Source organism: Balaenoptera musculus, chromosome X, assembly GCF_009873245.2.
Source record: "Balaenoptera musculus isolate JJ_BM4_2016_0621 chromosome X, mBalMus1.pri.v3, whole genome shotgun sequence".
Taxonomy (NCBI): Eukaryota; Metazoa; Chordata; class Mammalia; order Artiodactyla; family Balaenopteridae; genus Balaenoptera; species Balaenoptera musculus.
In genome coordinates, this window is record NC_045806.1 from 61,165,619 (window position 1) to 61,184,763 (window position 19,145).

General features: G+C 36.4%; 1 protein-coding gene across 1 annotated transcript in view; it reads right to left on the reverse strand.

Annotated features, from left to right (window-relative positions):
* ABCB7 (ATP binding cassette subfamily B member 7) overlaps positions 1 to 19,145 on the reverse strand; it is a 139,137-nt gene that overhangs the window by 37,637 nt on the left and 82,355 nt on the right. Inside the window, exons 5-9 of the mRNA XM_036839771.1 lie at positions 3,496 to 3,628; positions 2,346 to 2,614; positions 1,708 to 1,796; positions 1,528 to 1,615; positions 508 to 682 (exon numbers count right to left, since the gene is read on the reverse strand). Of these exons, the coding sequence (XP_036695666.1) occupies positions 508 to 682; positions 1,528 to 1,615; positions 1,708 to 1,796; positions 2,346 to 2,614; positions 3,496 to 3,628 (754 nt within the window). The remainder of the gene's footprint in view (positions 1 to 507; positions 683 to 1,527; positions 1,616 to 1,707; positions 1,797 to 2,345; positions 2,615 to 3,495; positions 3,629 to 19,145) is intronic.

The following is a 19,145-nucleotide window of genomic DNA, read 5'->3' on the forward strand; positions in this document are numbered from 1 at the left end:
CAGTGAATGAATGAATCCTAACTAAGCAAGCAGGTTACAGAAAAGAGGAACAGATATTATTTACTTTTGAAATGTTTTGCAAATGAACAACTAATAGAAAAATTAAAAGGTCACTAGTAATTTTTACATGACTGCTTGCATTTTAGTGCTTTACACTAAATACTAAATTAATTACATTTCTTTCCAGGTCTACAAGAGAAATTAGAAATATCAGGTGCTAAAAAGAAAGTTACTCCAAAAAGAATCAGGTTGTAGCCCCACAAACAGTAATCCCAATCAATGAGAGAACCAGTGCTAAACTTGTAGTGTTAAACAAAGGGAAGTAAAAAAAACACCATCATGTAATCAAGAAAACATATTCTGATACAAAAACGAAAGTACTCCAAGGATGTTATAGCACCTTATTGAATATGCTTTATAATTAAGACTAATATACACATTTCTTTCATTAATCTTTATAAAGGTTAAGTAAAACACAGACTAACGTGAAAACCACATATCCATTACCTGTCACAATTCCCTGACTGGCGAGCACCATTATGGCTGTTAAACCAACACTGAAAATAGCACTTTGACCAAAGTTCAGCATAGCCAGAGTAGAGGTACTTTTCAATGAAGCAGTCTCATATGTCTTCAAAAATCCATCATATCTTTGTGCTTCATAATTTTCATTATTAAAATACTACAAAATACATAAAAATAGTAACTATATACAACTATAATTGGAATTTAATCTCTTAAGTGATTAGTATCCTTTTCATGGATACAATTTTGTACTGCATACACCATTTTAAAAACTGACTTTCCATATATTGGACTATGGTACTCCTGCAGTTTTCCACAATGGACAGTATTTGAAAAGTCCATAAAATTCATCCCCCAAACATTTACTGAATGCCTAGCTAATTTAAACCCAGATCTAAAAAAGCTGTCAATGGCACTTCCTTCACAAAGCCTTGCCTTGATCCTCTGAGACTCTGAATTGACAATTCTCATTGCCCCCACCACATTACGCCTTTCTCATGTAGCCACTTGCACAATTTACTTTAACTCTCCCAGTGCTTAGCAAATTCTGGGAAGGCAAGGATCAAACAGCAATCATTGTTTTTACCACCCTCCCCCATTACAGGACTTAGCATAGCGCTTTGCACACAAGAGGCATTCAGTAATATTTGTTAAATGGAAAAATGAACAGATAAATGAAAGAATTAGTGAAAAGCACTATGCTAGGCACTATGAGGGATAGAGAGTCAAGAACTTAGTGTGTATTCTGAATCAAGATGCTAACCATACTGTCACTACTTATAAATTAATTCAGAAGGTAAAATTCTGATGGTGCCACACAAAAAATGAGGTAGAAAGGGCAATTTCTAAACAAAAGAAAAACAATAAAGTACTATTATTTCATCATACCTAGAGATCCTATACTAATCTGCAGCTCTAACTTACAGCACCTATTCAATTAAATGGCAGAACAAACTTTAGTGTGGTGTGAAAGGAAGAGGAAAGTAAAATTAAACATATTACCTTCACAGTTTCATAATTCAGCAGTGAGTCTATGGCAGCGTTACCTGCATCATTATCCGCTTTGTTCATCTCTATTCTAAATCTAGTTCTGTAAGACAAAGATTTGCATAGGCATGGAATGTTTGCCACAGAAGCATAACTAATTTCTGAACCTTGACTGACCTCTGGGGAATACCTTACCTCCACCGTGTGACAGCAACTGTGAATGCTGTGTATGCACCAAGTGTCCCAAGGGTCACCAGTGCAAACTGGGCACCACATCTATAATACTGGAGAAGGCAAAAGAAGAAATGAGAAACAGTCATTGCTCTTGCCAAATAGTTTATAATATACATTAGCAAATCGCAAAGATTTTAATTAAAAAATATGTTGGTATAAAGTTGTATATATGAAAAACTGAGTGAGAAAACAAATACCTTAGAAAATCAACTTTAAGTTATATGCATACTTTTAATTATAAAATATGAAATTGCCTAAAATGCTACAAATGGTGAATAGAAAGAAACCTAGATAATCTGACCATACCAGTCCAAAGTCATATACCATAATGTCTGTTAACAAAAAAACTGCAACCACTAGCTAAATGACTGACCTATGTGTAGAACTGAACAGCTCTTTACAATAACAACATGATAAAGACTTTGGACACAGTTCCTTGAAGCTTGTGGCAAAATAATTAAACAAACTGTATAACCCTCTGGCACCATGGGATTTTGCTTTCAAATCATAAGCATGCAATAGTACAAAAGCTTCAAGTACTAAATAGCTACTAACAAGAATGTAAGATAAAAGCTTGTCATGAAAAATGTTTTACTTACCAAAACACCACTGACAAGGGTCACCTCAAACATGATGGGAAGAAGATTAAATACTAAAGCACTCAGGACAAAACTGATACCCCTTGTCCCTCTGTCAATAGCCTTTGATAAAGCTCCTGTCTGTCTGTTCAGGTGGAAAGCCAAATCCAGGTTGTGAAGATGGAGAAAGACGTTTTTGGCTATTCTTCGGATTGAATTTTGGGCTACCTTGCCAAATACTGCATTTCGAACTTCATTAAAAAAGGCAGCTCCGGCTCTTGATATACCATCTAGCAATACAATCAAGAAAAAGTGGGGTGTAAAAACATTAGAATCATTGGAGTATAAAAACGTCAAGGGCTCAGAAAATGTTTGTACAATGAATGAATATATCACAGAATACTTACATTAAAAGAAACCTAGAAAACATCTAGCCTACTGAGTATCAATCTTTCCACCACCATGAAAACCTTTCATTGTTATTTTCCCCCATAAGATTCCAAATGTTGAAAGATTTTTCCAAGTAAATACTTTTACTAAACAGCAGCCCATAAGGCCTTATTGTGGATAAATGTACAGTATCTGTTGAGGTTTTGTGATCTAATTCAATTCCCCCAAGTAACAAATGATAAAATTGAGATCCTGAAAAATCCAAGTGCTTTGACTAAGCATGCCCCAGCTCAGGTCTGAGTCTCATAAAGTATCCTTTCTACTGCATGGGGACACAAAGCATCATATTCTATTCTTTACAAATTGTAGATTTGTGTCATGGCTATTGAATATAATTTAAAAACACATTAATACAGGCATATCATTATGTAGCCATTTCCTATTCAATGGCTAACAACAACAGCAAGAAAATAACTAGTCTTACTAAAAAAATATCTTATAAGGAGCCTAACTATTAGAAGTGGTTGTTATGAATTTAATGTCTTACTTCATGTTATTGTTTTCTAGAACTTAGAAAATGGGACTTTTATTACAGAATTTTTGGAAAGTATATCATACAAAGAATTTTTTTAAAACCACATATCAAAAAAAAAAATCTCATATAAAACAAACATCCAAAATCCTAAGTTGTGTTTGTGGTGAAAAGGTCATATGCTCAAATATGATGAAACCCTCTTGAAGAAAGTCAACACCTGTAGACAGATTAAAGAACCAAACATACAGCCAATGAGAACTGCCGTTGCCATGGTTGCAACTGTATTTGGTGCATCACTCAGGTTCAGCATGTTTCCCGACATCTGGTTGAGGCTGTCTACAGCATATTTAAACATGAAGGGAACCACGATATTCATAGCCTAAAAACATAAAAGCAGCAATTATCAATCATATGCAAATTATGTATTTATAAAAGTACAAATATTTACCTTAAATTTGTATTTATGGGAATGTTTAGATATTAACCATTTACTGGTATTGCAATGATTTTCCCAGTTTATAAAGATAAAATCTTTGGCAGTGGGAGAGCTGTCATTTCAGGATTCCTACCTCACACTGACTGCCATGTTAATATTCATTTACAAGCTGTGTGCATTAGTCAAATGCTCCTGCCTCCATGAAATCACCCCTGATCATCCACTCAAAAATGCTTTCTCCATTATCTAAAATCCTACAGAGCTCATGACACTTACAGCAAACTGCCTTATACTGTAGTTATTTCTGTATATAAGTACAATGCTTTGTATATAGCAGGTATTCAATAAATATAAGTAAAATTATTTGTTCACCAAGATAATGGTAAAACTGAAATTATACAGCAAAAAAGGATCTCAAAAGCAGATAAATTACAAGTATCTGTAGCTGATTCACCACTCAGGGGGAAAAAAACCCAACATTGATAGATCTATTTGCCCCAGAAAAAAATCCCTTTGCTCCAACACCATATAAAAGAAAACCCAATGAATACCAAACTAAGCTTTCAAAAACCAACCTATTTCTCCATGAGAATACACCGAAATAAATAAATAAATAAATAAAGGGTATAATGCTTTCATATATTCAAGACAAGTTAGTCAATCACTCACATTTCATATTTTCTACAAAGTTATACTATTAAAAACACCAACCATCATTTAGGAATAGGAAGTTGGTAAGACTGGCAAAGCTTTCTTTGAAGAAATTAAATTCATATACATTAATAACATGTGAAAACAATTCTATAAGACTTAACAAAAATACTGAAATCCCAGCTCTCGTTAATGTTCCATTATTATATCACTCATCTTTATTAAACAGAAAGAATTTATCATCAACAAGCCTAAGTTTAGCTACAACTGACAGGAGCTATGTAAACCTTACCAATCAAGATTTCAAAGTAAGGTATACAAGTGTCTTAGCAACCAAGCAGGTACTCTAATATTCAATATCATTAAAATAGACAGCAAATGTTGGAATACTTTTAAAATGTAACACTATGGAAAAAATTGCTTAAAACTTTAAGATTTATAAGTTCCCAAATATAATCTAATAGAATAGCAGGTTTCAAGTAGTATAAATTTCTCAATTTTGATTCCCATATAATCATATATCCTCAGACTTCTGCTTCTACTTGAAATGGTCTCCCTGCCCAATTTACCCCTCCACTTCTCTGTTCTTCAAAACCCACTCTGAATCTCATTCCCATCATGATGCCTTCTCTAAAACCTGCAGCACTTTTGGCACTTTCCATTTTCCAACCCTCATTTTTATAGTTTAAACCACAGTATTTATAATTTTTATTATATATTTATCATTCACTTTGTCTTCAGGTGCATGTGTATGGATAACTCAGTAGAAACTTTTTGCAGCAAACAAACATTTTGTGAACAACAGCTATATGAGTCAGATATGGTGCTAGGTACCTTTCACAAAGGTAAGAGCTGAACGAAATAAGTCTATGAAATGGGTATTACCCCTATAATTGAGAAAACTCAGGTTCTGTGAGGTTTAATGACTTGTTCAGTAAGCAGCAGAGCTAGGATTAAAATCCAGGTCTGTCCTGAAATTCAGAATTTTTTCCTGTATACCATAGCCATATCAGCAGTTTAATAAGGCAGGGACAACATTATTTTATTACTTTTGCAGCCTAAAATGGATACTCTCAAATGCAATGCTTAAACCAGTTACAGTTGAAAAGTATGGCATAAGTAATTTAAATAAATTTGAAGAGATTCCAGGTTTTCCATTTAAGGCCAAATCCCCTCACTTGCATTCCAATACACTTTCTTGAGTGGGAGAAAAAGTGATAGTTATAGCTAGCATGCAATTCTCACAACACACAGCCCATTATATCTTTGCCACAGAGTGAGTCTGACTGAAACTCATGTATCACCAGGAAAATTGTGCAATTTTATTTTTTTTGAAAATGTGTTTGCGTTTGGTCAAATTTGGGAGCATCCTTACAAGTATGTAAAGAATGTGAATGTCATCTGCCTGTGTTTTCACTGGCAGGAAAAGAGCAGTAAGCATAGCGCTAAGAACACAGCACTACCTGTAATGATAATTGTTGATTACTGTCAGTTTTCCCATAAAAGTAATTTTTAAAAGAAAAGGAAAAACACTAAAGAACTGGAAAGGATTATATGTAGATGTTTTTATTAGTATATACATGTGGGTTCCATTGACCTTGTGATATTTTGGGGATGGGGGGGTGGCAAATATTGGTTTTCCCTAATATTCTGCTTTCAGCAGAACTAGACTTAAATCACCTCAGACAACTGTGAATTTTTAAAAACTTTTTATTTTGAAATAATTATAAGCTGACAGGAAGTTGCAGAAGTAGTACACAGACTCATAACTCTTAACCCAGCATCTCCTAATGATGACATCTTATATAGCTGTAGTTCCATATCAAAACCAAAAATGTACATTGGCACATTACTGTTAACTAGGCTACAGAACTCATGCAGTTTTCATCATTTTTAAATGTGTATTAGTGTATGTGTGTGGTTTTATGTGTCACCTCTGTGGTTCCATGCAATTTTATCCCATGTTCAGATCCATGTAACCATCACCACAATCAAGATACAGAACTATCCCCTCACCACAAAAGAACTTCCCTGTGCTACCTCTTTATATTCCTTCATCAAGGATGATGCATATATCAATAGCGCATCTCTTTTTATTGCTGAGTAGTATTCCATAGATGTAACATAATTTATTCAACCACTCATCCCTGAAGGATATTTTGGTTGTTTCTAGTTTGGGGTTATTATAAATGAAGATTTTATGAACATTTTCATACAGGTGGTCATAAGTTTTCATTTCTCTGGGATAAATGCCCAAGAGTGTAATTGCTAAGTCATATGGTAAGTCTACACTGAACTTTTTTTTTTTTTTTTTTTTTTAAATTTTTGGCTGTGTTGGGTCTTCGTTTCTGTGTGAGGGCTTTCTCTAGTTGTGGCAAGCGGGGGCCACTCTTCATCGCGGTGTGCGGGCCTCTCACTATCGTGGCCTCTCTTGTTGCGGAGCACAGGCTCCAGACGCGCAGGCTCAGTAGCTGTGGCTCACAGGCCTAGTTGCTCCGTGGCATGTGGGATCTTCCCAGACCAGGGCTCAAACCCGTGTCCCCTGCATTAGCAGGCAGATTCTCAACCACTGCGCCACCAGGGAAGCCCTACACTGAACTTTTTAATAAACTGCCATACTCTTTCAGAGTGGCTGTACCACTTTATAGTCCCACCAGTAAAGTATGAGTGATCCAGTTCCTCTGCATCCTCACCAACATTTGGTATCATCACTATTTTTTAAAATTTTGAAACTATTTTAATAGGTATATAGTGATATTTCATTGTGGTTTTAATTTGTGTTTCCATAACAGCAATGATGTTGAACATCTTTTCATGTGCTTATTTGCCATCCATATATCCTCGCTGATGAAATATCTGTTTGTGTCTTTTGTACATTTTACATTTGCATTGGTTTTTTGTTGTTGAGTTTTAGGAATTCTTTATAGATATTCTAGATATAGGCCTTTGTTGGTTATATGATTTGCAAATATTTTCTCCTAGTCCATCGTTTGTCTTTCATCTTCCTGAGGTACCTGAACTCCTACCCCACCTAGCAGTTGTAAGGAGTCCCTTTCCCTAGGAATAAATGGAGGCCAAGGTAAGAACCTGGACTTTCACCCACACTTGCAGTAATGAGGCATCCCCACTGGAGCAGTGCCACAGGAGGCCTGCTAAACAGAAGATTTAAATAAGATCCAGAGTCTCATAACATAATATCCCAAATGTCCAGGTTTCAATCAAAAATCACTCATCATCCCAAGAATGACTAAGATATCAACTTGAATAAGAAAATACAATAAATAGACACAAATGTTAGAACTATCTGACAAGAATTTCAGAGTAGCTATCATAAAAGTGCTTCAAGGAGCATTTATGAACATGCTTAAATCAACAAAAATAGAATGTCTCAGCAAATAAATAGAGGACATAAAAGAAGAAACAAATGAAAAATCTGAAACTGAAAAATATAGCTGAAGTTAAAAAAAAAAACTTGAATGGATGGGATCCATGGCAGAATGGGGAGGACAAAGGAAAGAATCAATTAACTTGAAGATAGAACAATAGAAAGTACTCAATATGAACAACAGAGAGAAAACAGACTTAAAAAAATAAACAGTAATCAAGACTCAGGAACCTATGGGACCATAACAAAAGATCCAGTATTCCTCTTCAGAGTACCAGAAGAATAGAAGTGTGAAACTGGAAAAAGTATTCAAAGAAATAAAAAAATCCTCTACTTTGGCAAAGACAAACCCAAGAATTCAAGAAGCTGAGCAACCCCAAATAGGGATAAACTTAAAGAAATCCACACCAAGACACATCATGATTAAGTTTCTGAAAGCTAAAGACAAAGAAAAAAATCTGAAAAGAGCTAGATACAAATAATACACTAAGTATAAGGGAAAAACAATTTGAAGACAGTAGATCTCCAGGGAAGCTAGCAGGAAGTGGCACAACATTTTTCAAGTGGTAAAAGAAAAGAACTGTTAACCTAGAATCCTATAACCAGCAAAATTAGCCTTCACAAATGAAAGGAATATCAAGACATTCTCAGATTAAAGAAAACTAATAAGAATTAATCACCAGCAGACCTGCTCTAAAAGAACTGCTAAAGGAAATTCTTCATACACTTAGGAAATAGAAGCAGAATGAATCCTGGAACATTAGCAATGAAGGAAAAGCAACAGAAATAGTAAATATCTATGCAAATATAGTAGCATATTCTTCTCTTAAGTTCAACAAAATATGTTTGATGGTTAAAAGCAAAATTTAAAACACTGACTGATGGGGTTTTCAATGTATGTAGATGTAATACGTAAGATGACCTGTAAACATAAAGAGGGAAGGTAAAGGGACTTAAAGGGTAGGAAGGTTTTTACATTCTACTTGAAGTGATAAAGTATCGATTCTAAGTAGACTGTGAAAAGTTAAGTATGAATATTGTAATTCCTAGAGCAACTACTAAAAAAGTATACAAAGAGATTGACCAAAAGGCACGATACATTAAAATGGGATAGTAAAACCTGTTCAAATACTGCAAAAGATAGCAGGAAAAGTGAAACAATGCAACAAAATAAAGAGGCAACTAGCAGATAATAAAATGGTATACCAAACTCCAAATATATCAATAATTATCAATACAATTATCAATATATTATAATGAGCAATACAAATGAACAATTATTAATGTATCAATATACAAGCAATGAACAACTGGAAACCAAAATTTTAAAAAATTTACAACACCCCTCCCCACAAAAATAAATCCTTAAGTTAAATCTAACCCAGGGTTTCTCAACCTTCAGCACTACTGACATTTTGGTTTAGATAATTCTTTCTTATGGGAGGGGCTGTTCTGTGTACTTTAGGATGTTTAGTAGTGTCCTTAATCTCTACCGACCACAAGCTAGTAGCACTCCCCAGCCCCACACAATTGTGACCAATAAAAATGCCTCTAGTTACTGCCAAATGTCCCCTTAAGGGCAAAATCACCCCTGATAGGGAACCACTGATCTAATCAAAGATGTACAGTGTCTGAATGCTGAAAGCTATAAATGCATATGAAATAAATCATAGAAGATCTAAATAAATGGAGAGATATACTGTGTTCATCAACTACAAGAATCAACGTAATAGGGACACCAATTCTCCCCAAATTGGTCTAGAGATTTAATAAAAATCCATTTAAAAATCCCATCTGGCTTCTTTGTAGCTACAGACAAGATTATTCTAAAACTCTATGGAAAAGCAAAGAAACTAGAATAGCCAAAACAATTTTGGAAAAAAAATTGGAAGAATCATACTACCTGTCTTTAAGACTTACTATAAAGCTACAATAATGAAGACAGTGTGGTGGCGATGAATGGAGAGACACATAGATCAATGAAACAGAGCAGAGTCCAGAAAAGGATGACATTCCACTATCTATCTATCTATCTGAGAATCATGCCTCCCTAAACATCTCCATGTACTAATATCCAGAACCTGTGAAGATGATATCTTACATGGCAAAATGGACTCTGCAGATGTGATTAAACTGAAGAATGTGAGCTGGGGAGAGTATCCTGGATTATCTGGGTGGGCTGAATATAACCAAAAGAGTCCTTATAAGAGGGAAGTAGGAGGGTCAAAGTAAAGAAAAAAGATATGACTACAGAAGCCAAGAGTCAAAATCAAGAAGATTGAACATGATGCTGGCTTTAAGATGGAGGAAGGAGCCTTGAGCCAAAAATGCAGGTGACTTCTAGAAAAAGCTGGAAAAGGCAAGGAAATTGATCCCCTCCCAAGAGCCTCTGGAGGCAGCACAGTCCTGCTAAATGCCTTTATTTTGATCCAGTGAAACCTAATTTTGGATGTCTGACCTTCAGAAATATAAGATAATAAATTTGTGTTGTCTAAGCCATTAAATTTATAAGTTGTTATAGCAGCAATAGGAAACAAAGAAAATTCAATGAGGAGAGGAGAGCCTTCATGTAGGAACAACTGGACAAAACAATGAGCCTTCATTTAAACTGGATACAAGAATTAATGCAAAATGGAGCATGGATCTAAATGTAAAAGGTAAAAATATAACTTTTAGAAGAAAACATAGGAGAAAATCTTGATGACCTTGAGTTAGGCAAATAGTTCTTAGACATAATAAAGCATAATCCATAAAGAAAAAAAATGATGAACTGAAACATATCAAAATTTAAAACTTTTATTCTATATAAGACACTATTAAGGGAATTAAAAAACAAGCTACAAGGACTTCCCTGGTGGTCCAGTGGTTAAGAATCCGCCTTCCAATTCAGGGGAAGCAGGTTTGATCCCTGGTCAGGGAAGTAATATCCCACATGTCGCAGAGCAACTAAGCCCACATGCCACAACTATTGAGCTCGCGTGCCACAACTACTGAGCCTGCGTGCCACAAACTACAGAGCCCACGTGTTCTGGAGCCCGTGTGCCACAACTAGAAAGAAGCCCACGTGCTGCAACGAAGAGCCTGAGTGCTGCCACTAAGACCCGACGCAGCACCCCCACCCCCCCCAAAAAAATTAGAGAAAGAAAAACAAGCTACAGACTGGGAGAAAATATTTGCAAATTATATATCTGAGAAAGGTCTCATAGAGAATATATAAATAACTCACTAAACTCAACAGTAGAAACAACAGCCCAAATAAAAAATGGACAAAACACTTGAACAGAAACTTCACCAAAGTGGATGTATGGATGGCAACAAAGCACATGCAAAGTATATTAAAACCACAAGATACCACTATATGCCTGATGATACCAAGTGTAGTAAAAGAAATGAAGCAACTGAAACTCTCATATATTGGTGGTGGCAGACAAAAACAGCCACTTTGCAAAATAATTTGGCAGTTTCTTATAGAGTTAAAAATACACTTACCGTGACCCAGCAATTCCACTCTTAGGTATTTATCCTAGAGAAATGAAAACTCAGATTCACACAAAAACCTGTACTCGTGTGTTTATAGCAACTCTAGTTATAACTGCCAAAGGGTGGAAAGAAACCGAATGTCCATAAGTGGGTAAATGGATAAACAAACTCTAGTACATCCATACTATGGAATACTGCTCATTAATAAAAAAGAATAACTACTGATAGAGTCAATGACTTGGATGAATGACAAAGGCATTATGTTGAATTAGAGAAGCCAGCTCAAAAGTTTATATATTATATGACTCCATTTATATGGTATTCTCAAAATGACAAAGCTATAGTGATAGAGGACAAATGAATGATACCTAGCAGTTAGGGGCCTGGAGAGGGTATATCTACAAATGGGTTACACAAAGGAGATTTTTGGGGCAATAGCACTTTCCTGTGCCATCCTGACTACGACAGTAATTTTACAAATATACACGTGTTAAAAATTATAGAACTGTATATCAAAAAAGTACATTTTATTGCATGTATATTAAAAATAAAGCCATATCACAGGTCACATCCCATCTACCTCCCCTAGTGGCTGGAAATGTCTAAAAATAAAGCTAGATGATAGTGTATTTCAATAAAAAGTGACTCAATATGAAGTTTCATACCCCCTTTCCTTTCTAAATTGAGAAACTGGTTATTTTTACTAGATTATAACCATGTGACAAATGGTATGTTTCATCTATAACTGCAATGTACCCATTAATTTAAGTACAAAAGAAATAAAGGGACTTATTCTCACAAAACCTTTTTCTTTCACAGATGAAAAAGTTTAAATCACATATATAAATAATCTGCTAAACTCTTTAATTTTCACAGAAACTGGTATATCATTAGGGAATTGAATACATTTAATTTTAACATGCAAATGTACAATTTGGGACACTGATTGAAGAACAGAGTTAAGGAAAAAGTAAAATCACCAAAAAGAACAGTCAAAAGTATGCTGTATCTATATGATGCCAAAACATGGTCAGTTTGCTGAGGGTCTCAAATTCCAGATTTTAAAATGACTTTTCCCTTCCTGGTCATAAAAGTATTGTCTATCTCATCTGAGGAAGCCAATTCTTTCAGAACTTTTAATATATAAATTTCTCAGTAATTAATCTCTTTTACAGCAGCCTCTGATAATTAAGGGCTCTGTAACTAGTGCTGCTCAGAAGGGTCCAATATATGTGAAGAGGTAAAAGGGAATTTTGTTTTTTTGTTTAATTACCTCTCTGGTCCCTAAAAGATCAGAAGGAGAGAAAGAAAGAACAAGAGCACTAAAGGGAGATCTGATTAGCAAGGCAAAACAAGGAGAACAGAAAACTGGATAAAGTACTTAGACAATTGGTAAAGACCATCTCTTACAGAAAACAGAGATAGAAGGAACATTTCCTAACTCATTCTATGAGCCCAGCATTACCTTAGTACCAAAACCAGACAAAGACACCACAAGAAAGGAAAACTACAGACCACTATCTCTCATGAACATAGACCAAAAATTCTCACCAAAATATTAGCAAATCAAATCCAATAATGTATAAGAATAATTATACAATATGACCAAGTGGGATTTATTCCAGGTATGCATGGCTGGTCCAACATTGAAAACCCAATTAATGTAACTGATCACATCAACAGGCTAAAGAAAAAATAGCATATTTTATCAACAGATGAAAAAAAAGCACTTGAAAAATCCAACACCTATCCATGATAAAAAAAAAACTCTAAGCAAACTAGGAATAGAGGGGAACTCCCTCAACTTGATTAAAACATCTACAAGAAAACCTATAGCTAACAACATACTTAATGATGAGAAATTAGATGCTTTTACCCCTAAGACTGGGAACAAGGCAAAGACGTCCTATCTTACTGCTCCTGTTCAACATGGTACTGGAAGTCCTTAGCTAATGCAATAAGACAAGAAAAGGAAATAAAAGGTATACATGTTGGGAAGGAAGAAATAAAACCATCTTTGCAGATGATATGATTATCCATGTAGGAAATCCAAAAGAATCAATAATAAAAAACCTCCTGAAACTAATAAGCAACTCTAGCAACGTTGCATGTTACATGGTTGCAAGGTACATAGCTAATATACAAAAGTCAATCACTTTCCTATATACCTCCAATGAACAATATGCAATTTGAAATTAAACATGTAACACCATTGAAATTAGTACCAAAAAAAATATGTATACATCTAACAAAACATGTACAAGATCTACATGAGGAAAACTATAAAACTTTGATAAAAGAAATTAAAGAACTAAATGAACAGAGAGATAATCCATGTTCATGGATAGGATGACTCAATATTGTCAAGATGTCAAACTTGATCTATGTATTCAATTCAGTCCCAATCAAAATCCTAGCTAGTAATTTGGTAGATAGGGGCAAAGTGATTCTAAATTTTATATAGAAAAACAAAAGATCCAGAATATCCAACACAATATTGAAGACAAAAACAATGTTGACGGGCTGATACTATTTGACATCAAGACTTACCATAAAGTTACAGTAATCAAAACACTGTGGTGGGCTTCCCTGGTGGCACAGTGGTTGAGAATCTGCCTGCCAATGCAGGGGACACGGGTTCGAGCCCTGGTCTGGGAAGATCCCACATGCCGTGGGGCAACTGGGCCCGTGAGCCACAACTACTGAGCCTGCGCGTCTGGAGCCTGTGCTCCGCAACAAGAGAGGCCACGACAGTGAGAGGCCCGCGCACCACGATGAAGAGTGGCCCCCACTTGCCGCAACTAGAGAAAGCCCTCGCACAGAAACAAAGACCCAACACAGCCAAAAATAAATAAATAAAATAAATAAATTTATAAAAAACAAAACACTGTAGTATTGGGAAAAGAATGGACAAATAGATCCATGGAATAGAACAGAGAGTCCAGAAATAGACAAATACACACAAATATAGTTAACTGATCTTTGACAAAGGAGCAAAGGCAGCCCAGTGGGGAAAAGGTAGTGTTTCAAAAAATGGTGTTGAGAGAGAGAGAGAGAGAGTGAGAGACAGAGAGAGAAGAGGAGAGGAGATGGAGGGAGGGAGGGAGGAAGGAAGGGAAGAAAAGAAAAGAAAAAAGAGAAAAGAAAAGAAGAAAGAATCTAGACAGTGACCTTGCTTACACCTTCTGCAAAAATTAACTCCAAATTGATTACAGACCTAAATGTAAAGCAAAAAACTATAAAACTTCTAGAAGATAACATAAAGGAAAATCTAGGTGACCTTTGGTTTGCCAATGACATGAGATAACAACATTAAAGGCACAATCCATGAACACTGATAAGTTGGACTTCATTAAAATTTAAAACTTCTGTTCTGTGAAAGACACTGTAAAGAGAAGGAAAATACAAGCCACAGATAGAGTAAAAATATCTGCAAAACATCTATCTGATAAAGAACTGGTAGTCAAAATATGCAGAGAACTCTTAAAATTCAACAAGAAAATGAACAACCCAAATGAAAAATCGGCAAAAGACCTGACAGACATCTCACCAAGAAGGATATACAGATGCCAATAAGCATATGAAAAGGTGCTCAATGCCATGTGTCATTAGGCAATTTCAAATCAGAACAAAAATGAGATACCATTATGCACCTATTAAAATGGTTGACAAGGATATGCAAGAACAGAAACTTCATCGCTAGTGGGAATGAAGAACGGTACAGCCACTTTGGAAGACAGTATGGCAGTTTCTCACAAAATTAAACATAGTCTTACTATATAATCTAGCAATTGCAATCCTTGGTAATTACCCAAATGAACTGAAAACTTATGTCACACAAAATCCTGTACACAAATGTTTACTGCAGCTTTATTTATAATTGCCAAAATTTAGAAGCAACCAAGATATCTTTCAAAGAGCGAGTGGATAAACACACTATGGTACCTCCATACAGTGAAATATTTTTCAGCAATAAAAAGAAATGAACTATCAAATAAAAAGAAAGCCACAAATGGCCCAGAAATGCATATTCCTAAGTGAGAGAAACCAGTCTGAAAGGGCTACATACTGTATGATTCCAACTGTATAACATTCTGGAGAAGGTAAAACTACAGAGACAGCAAAATGGTCAGTGGTTATCAAGGATTCAGGAGGATGGAGAGAGAGATGAATAGGTGGAATGCCTCAGATTTTCAGGGCAGTAAAACTATTCTGTATGATACTTTAGTGGTGGTATCTCACATTATGCATTTCCCCAAAACCATATAACTACAACACAAAGAATGGAATCCTAATGTACACTATGAACTTAGTTAATAAGAATAATGTATTTTTTTATAATTGGTTCATCAATTGTAACAAATGTACTACACTAATGCAAGATGTTAGTAATAGAAGAAATTTAGTGGGGGGGCTTTGGGAGGAGGGATATATAGGAACTCTCTGTACTTACAGCTCAATTTTTCTGTAAGCCTAAAAATTCTCTAAAATATAAAGTCTTTTAATTAAAGAAATACTCCAGGGCATAAATCACACTTCTCAACTTAAGGCTTCAGGTAGCATTGTTAGCATTGTTTTACTTTTAAATATGTTTTTCAGAAAATTTTAAAGTATCAAAGTTAAGCAAAAAGTGCATTAATCTTTTGAAGACAGTAGTTACTGGAAAACTCTAGCTCCTCCATGACGCCTTCCCTAAATGCCTAATTCTTGGAACTCCCCTATAGCTTCATTTGTGACTCCCTTTGGATGTTTATGTTATATATAGATATATTTTATCATTATTTGTATATTCTTCTCCTTCAGTACACAGCAACTCCAGGAGGGCAAGGCCCACATTTTATTTATTTTTTTATTCCCAGCTGCCTAAGCACAGTACCTTATACCTAATAGTCAATCAACAAATGTTTGTTTAGTACATATTACTATGGTCTGAATGTTTGTTTCCCCCTACCAAATTCATATGTTGAATTCTAAACCCCAGGATGATGGTATTTGGAGGCAGGGCCTTTAGGAGGTGACAAGGTCATGAGGACAGAACCCTCATGAATGAGATTAGTGCCCTTATAAGAGTGCCCAGAGACCCTTCTTGCCCTTTACATCATGTGAGGTTACAAAACAAGACAGCGATCTATGAACCACCCAGTTTATGGCATTTTGTTATAGCAGCCCAGATGGACTGACACATATATTATCCACTACTTTATATAATAGATGCATTCTTGAAGAAATGAGGTATTGATAATATTTTTATAAATCACACTCTCCCCTGAAATTATTTTATAATTTTAAAGTAGCTTATTTTCATTTCTAACAGATTAGTGAGAATATCTTTTTGTACTTGGTATTTAATTTTCTGTGCCCCCAATTTCTCTGTCAACTAAGTGGTTTCCAAGACGGTGGTTTCCAAGACGGTAGTGGTTAGAGAATATGAGTAAACTATTTTACAATATTAAAACACTTATTTTATAAAATCAGATGATTTCAGTAAATGTGTTTTATATTTTCCGTAAATCCTTATATTACGTATTAAGTGTAATATACTAATAGAAAGACTGAAATTTTTAAAATCCTTAGAAGAGATTAATGATGATGTGATACTCCTATGATGTACATGTGGATGATAAGAAAAGGTACTGCATAAAATTTGTAGGGATTTAAGGAATGAAGGCAAAGAGTATTCTCTCTGTCTCTATCTCTGTGTCTCTTGTGGCAATAGAACCCCTAAACTATATCTCATACAGAACTCTACAGTACTAAAAGAGAATTGCTGTAACTTGGATAGAAGAAATACCAATCCATCCTCTTGGCCTCCTCTGGGCTGCAAGACATCTCTATATAATACAGTTTATCTTAAAAATCTTTGTTGGAGGCAATGACAGCATTAAGAATCTCAGAATCAAAAGAGCATTAAAAAGCAAATAAGCAAGCAGATGGTATACTGTGGTCCCATATGTTAACCATGAAATCCTCCCTTTTCCTTCTACTCACTAAACATTTCTCTCTTTCTGTCTTCCTTATCCTTCATGGATGCCTTAGGCCTTGTTATGAAACCACCACACACTGCTCAGATGGCTGGGTGGCATTCAATTGGAGCTGAAAAGGTTCCTGAACCCTGCCCTAAAGTTCCAAGAAGTATGTGCAGGAGATAGAGAAGATCTGAGTATAAAGGGGCATAGATTGGTCCAAAGTGCTTATATGCCAAAGCATGTAATCAGGTTGAGGAAAAAAATAGGAAGCCGAGGAATGAAAGGGCTAACAATGCATCTAATGCACACAAATTATAAATCACACCTGCAGTACTACTCAAAAATAAATAAGGGACTCGCACTTCAAGATGGCTAAGTAGTAAGACGTGGAGATCACCCTCCTCCCAACAGATACATCAAAAATACATCTACATGTGGAACAACTCCTACAGAACACCTACTGAACGCTGGCAGAAGACCTCAGACTTCCCAAAAGGCAAGAAACTCCCCACAGGTACCTGGGTAGGGCAAAAGAAAAGAGAAAAAACAGAGACAAAAGAATAGGGAAGGGACCTGCACTTCTGGGAGGGAGCTGTGGAGGAGGAAAGGTTTCCACACACTAGGAAGCCCCTTCACTAGCAGAGAAGGAGGTGGCGGGGTGGAAGCTTCGGAGCCATGAAGGAGAGCGCAGCAACAGGGGTGCAGGGGGCAAAGCAGAGAGATTCCCGCACAGAGGATGGGTGCCGACCAGCACTCATCAGCCTGAGAGGCCTGTCTGCTCACCCGCCGGGGTGGGCAGGGGCTGGGAGGTAAGGCTTCAGCTTTCGAGGTCAGAGCCCAGGGAGAGGACTGGGGTTGGCTGCGTGAACACAGCCTGAAGGGGGCTGGTATGCCACAGCTAGCCAGTAGGGAGTCCGGGAAAAAGTCTGGACCTCCCTAAGAGGCAAGAGACCATTGTTTCAGGGTGCGTGAGGAGGGGGGGTTCAGGGCAACGCCTAAACGAGCTCCAGAGATGGGTGCGAGCTGCGGATATCAGCGCGGACACCAGAGACAAGCATGAAACGCTAAGGCTGCTGCTGCAGCCACCAAGGAGCCTGTGTGCAAGCACAGGTCACTATCCACACCTCCCCTCCCGGGAGCCTGTGCAGCCCGCCACTGCCAGGGTCCCGTGATCCAGGGACAACTTCCCCAGGAGAACACACGGTGCACCTCAGGCTGTTGCAACGTCACACCAGCCTCTGCTGCCGCAGACTCACCCCGCATTGCACACCCCTGCCTCCCCCCACCATGAGTGAGCCACAGCCCCCAAATATGCTGCTACTTTAACCCCGTCCTGTCTGGGCAGGGAACAGATGCCCTCAGGTGACCTACATGCAGAGATGGAGCCAATTCCAAAGCGGAGCCCCAGGAGCTGTGCTAACAAAGAAGAGAAATGGAAATTTCTCCAAGAAGCCTCAGTAGCAGCAGATTAAATCTCCACAATCAACTTGATGTACCCTGCATCTGTGGAACACCTGAATAGACAATGAATCATCCCAAAATTGAGGCGGTGGACTTTGGGAGCAACTGTAGACTTGGGGTTTGCTTTCTGCATCTAATTTGTTTCTGGTTTTATGTTTATTTTAGTTTAGTATTTAGAGCTTATTATTATTGGTAGATTTGTTTATTGATTTGGTTGCTCTCTTCCCTTTTTTGTTTAACGTATATATATATTTTTCCTTTTTCTCTTTTTGTGTGTGTGTATGTGTATGCTTCTTTATGTGATTTTGTCTGAATAGCTTTGCTTTTACAATTTGTCCTAGGGTTCTGTCTGTCCATTTTTTTTGGTATAATTTTTAGCACTTGTTATCATTGGTGGATTTGTTTTTTGGTTTGGTTGCTCTCTTATTTCTTTCTGTTTTTTTAGCACTTTTTTATTTTTAATAATTTTTAAAAATTTTAATAACTTTATTGTTTCCCTCCTTCCTTCCTCCCTCCC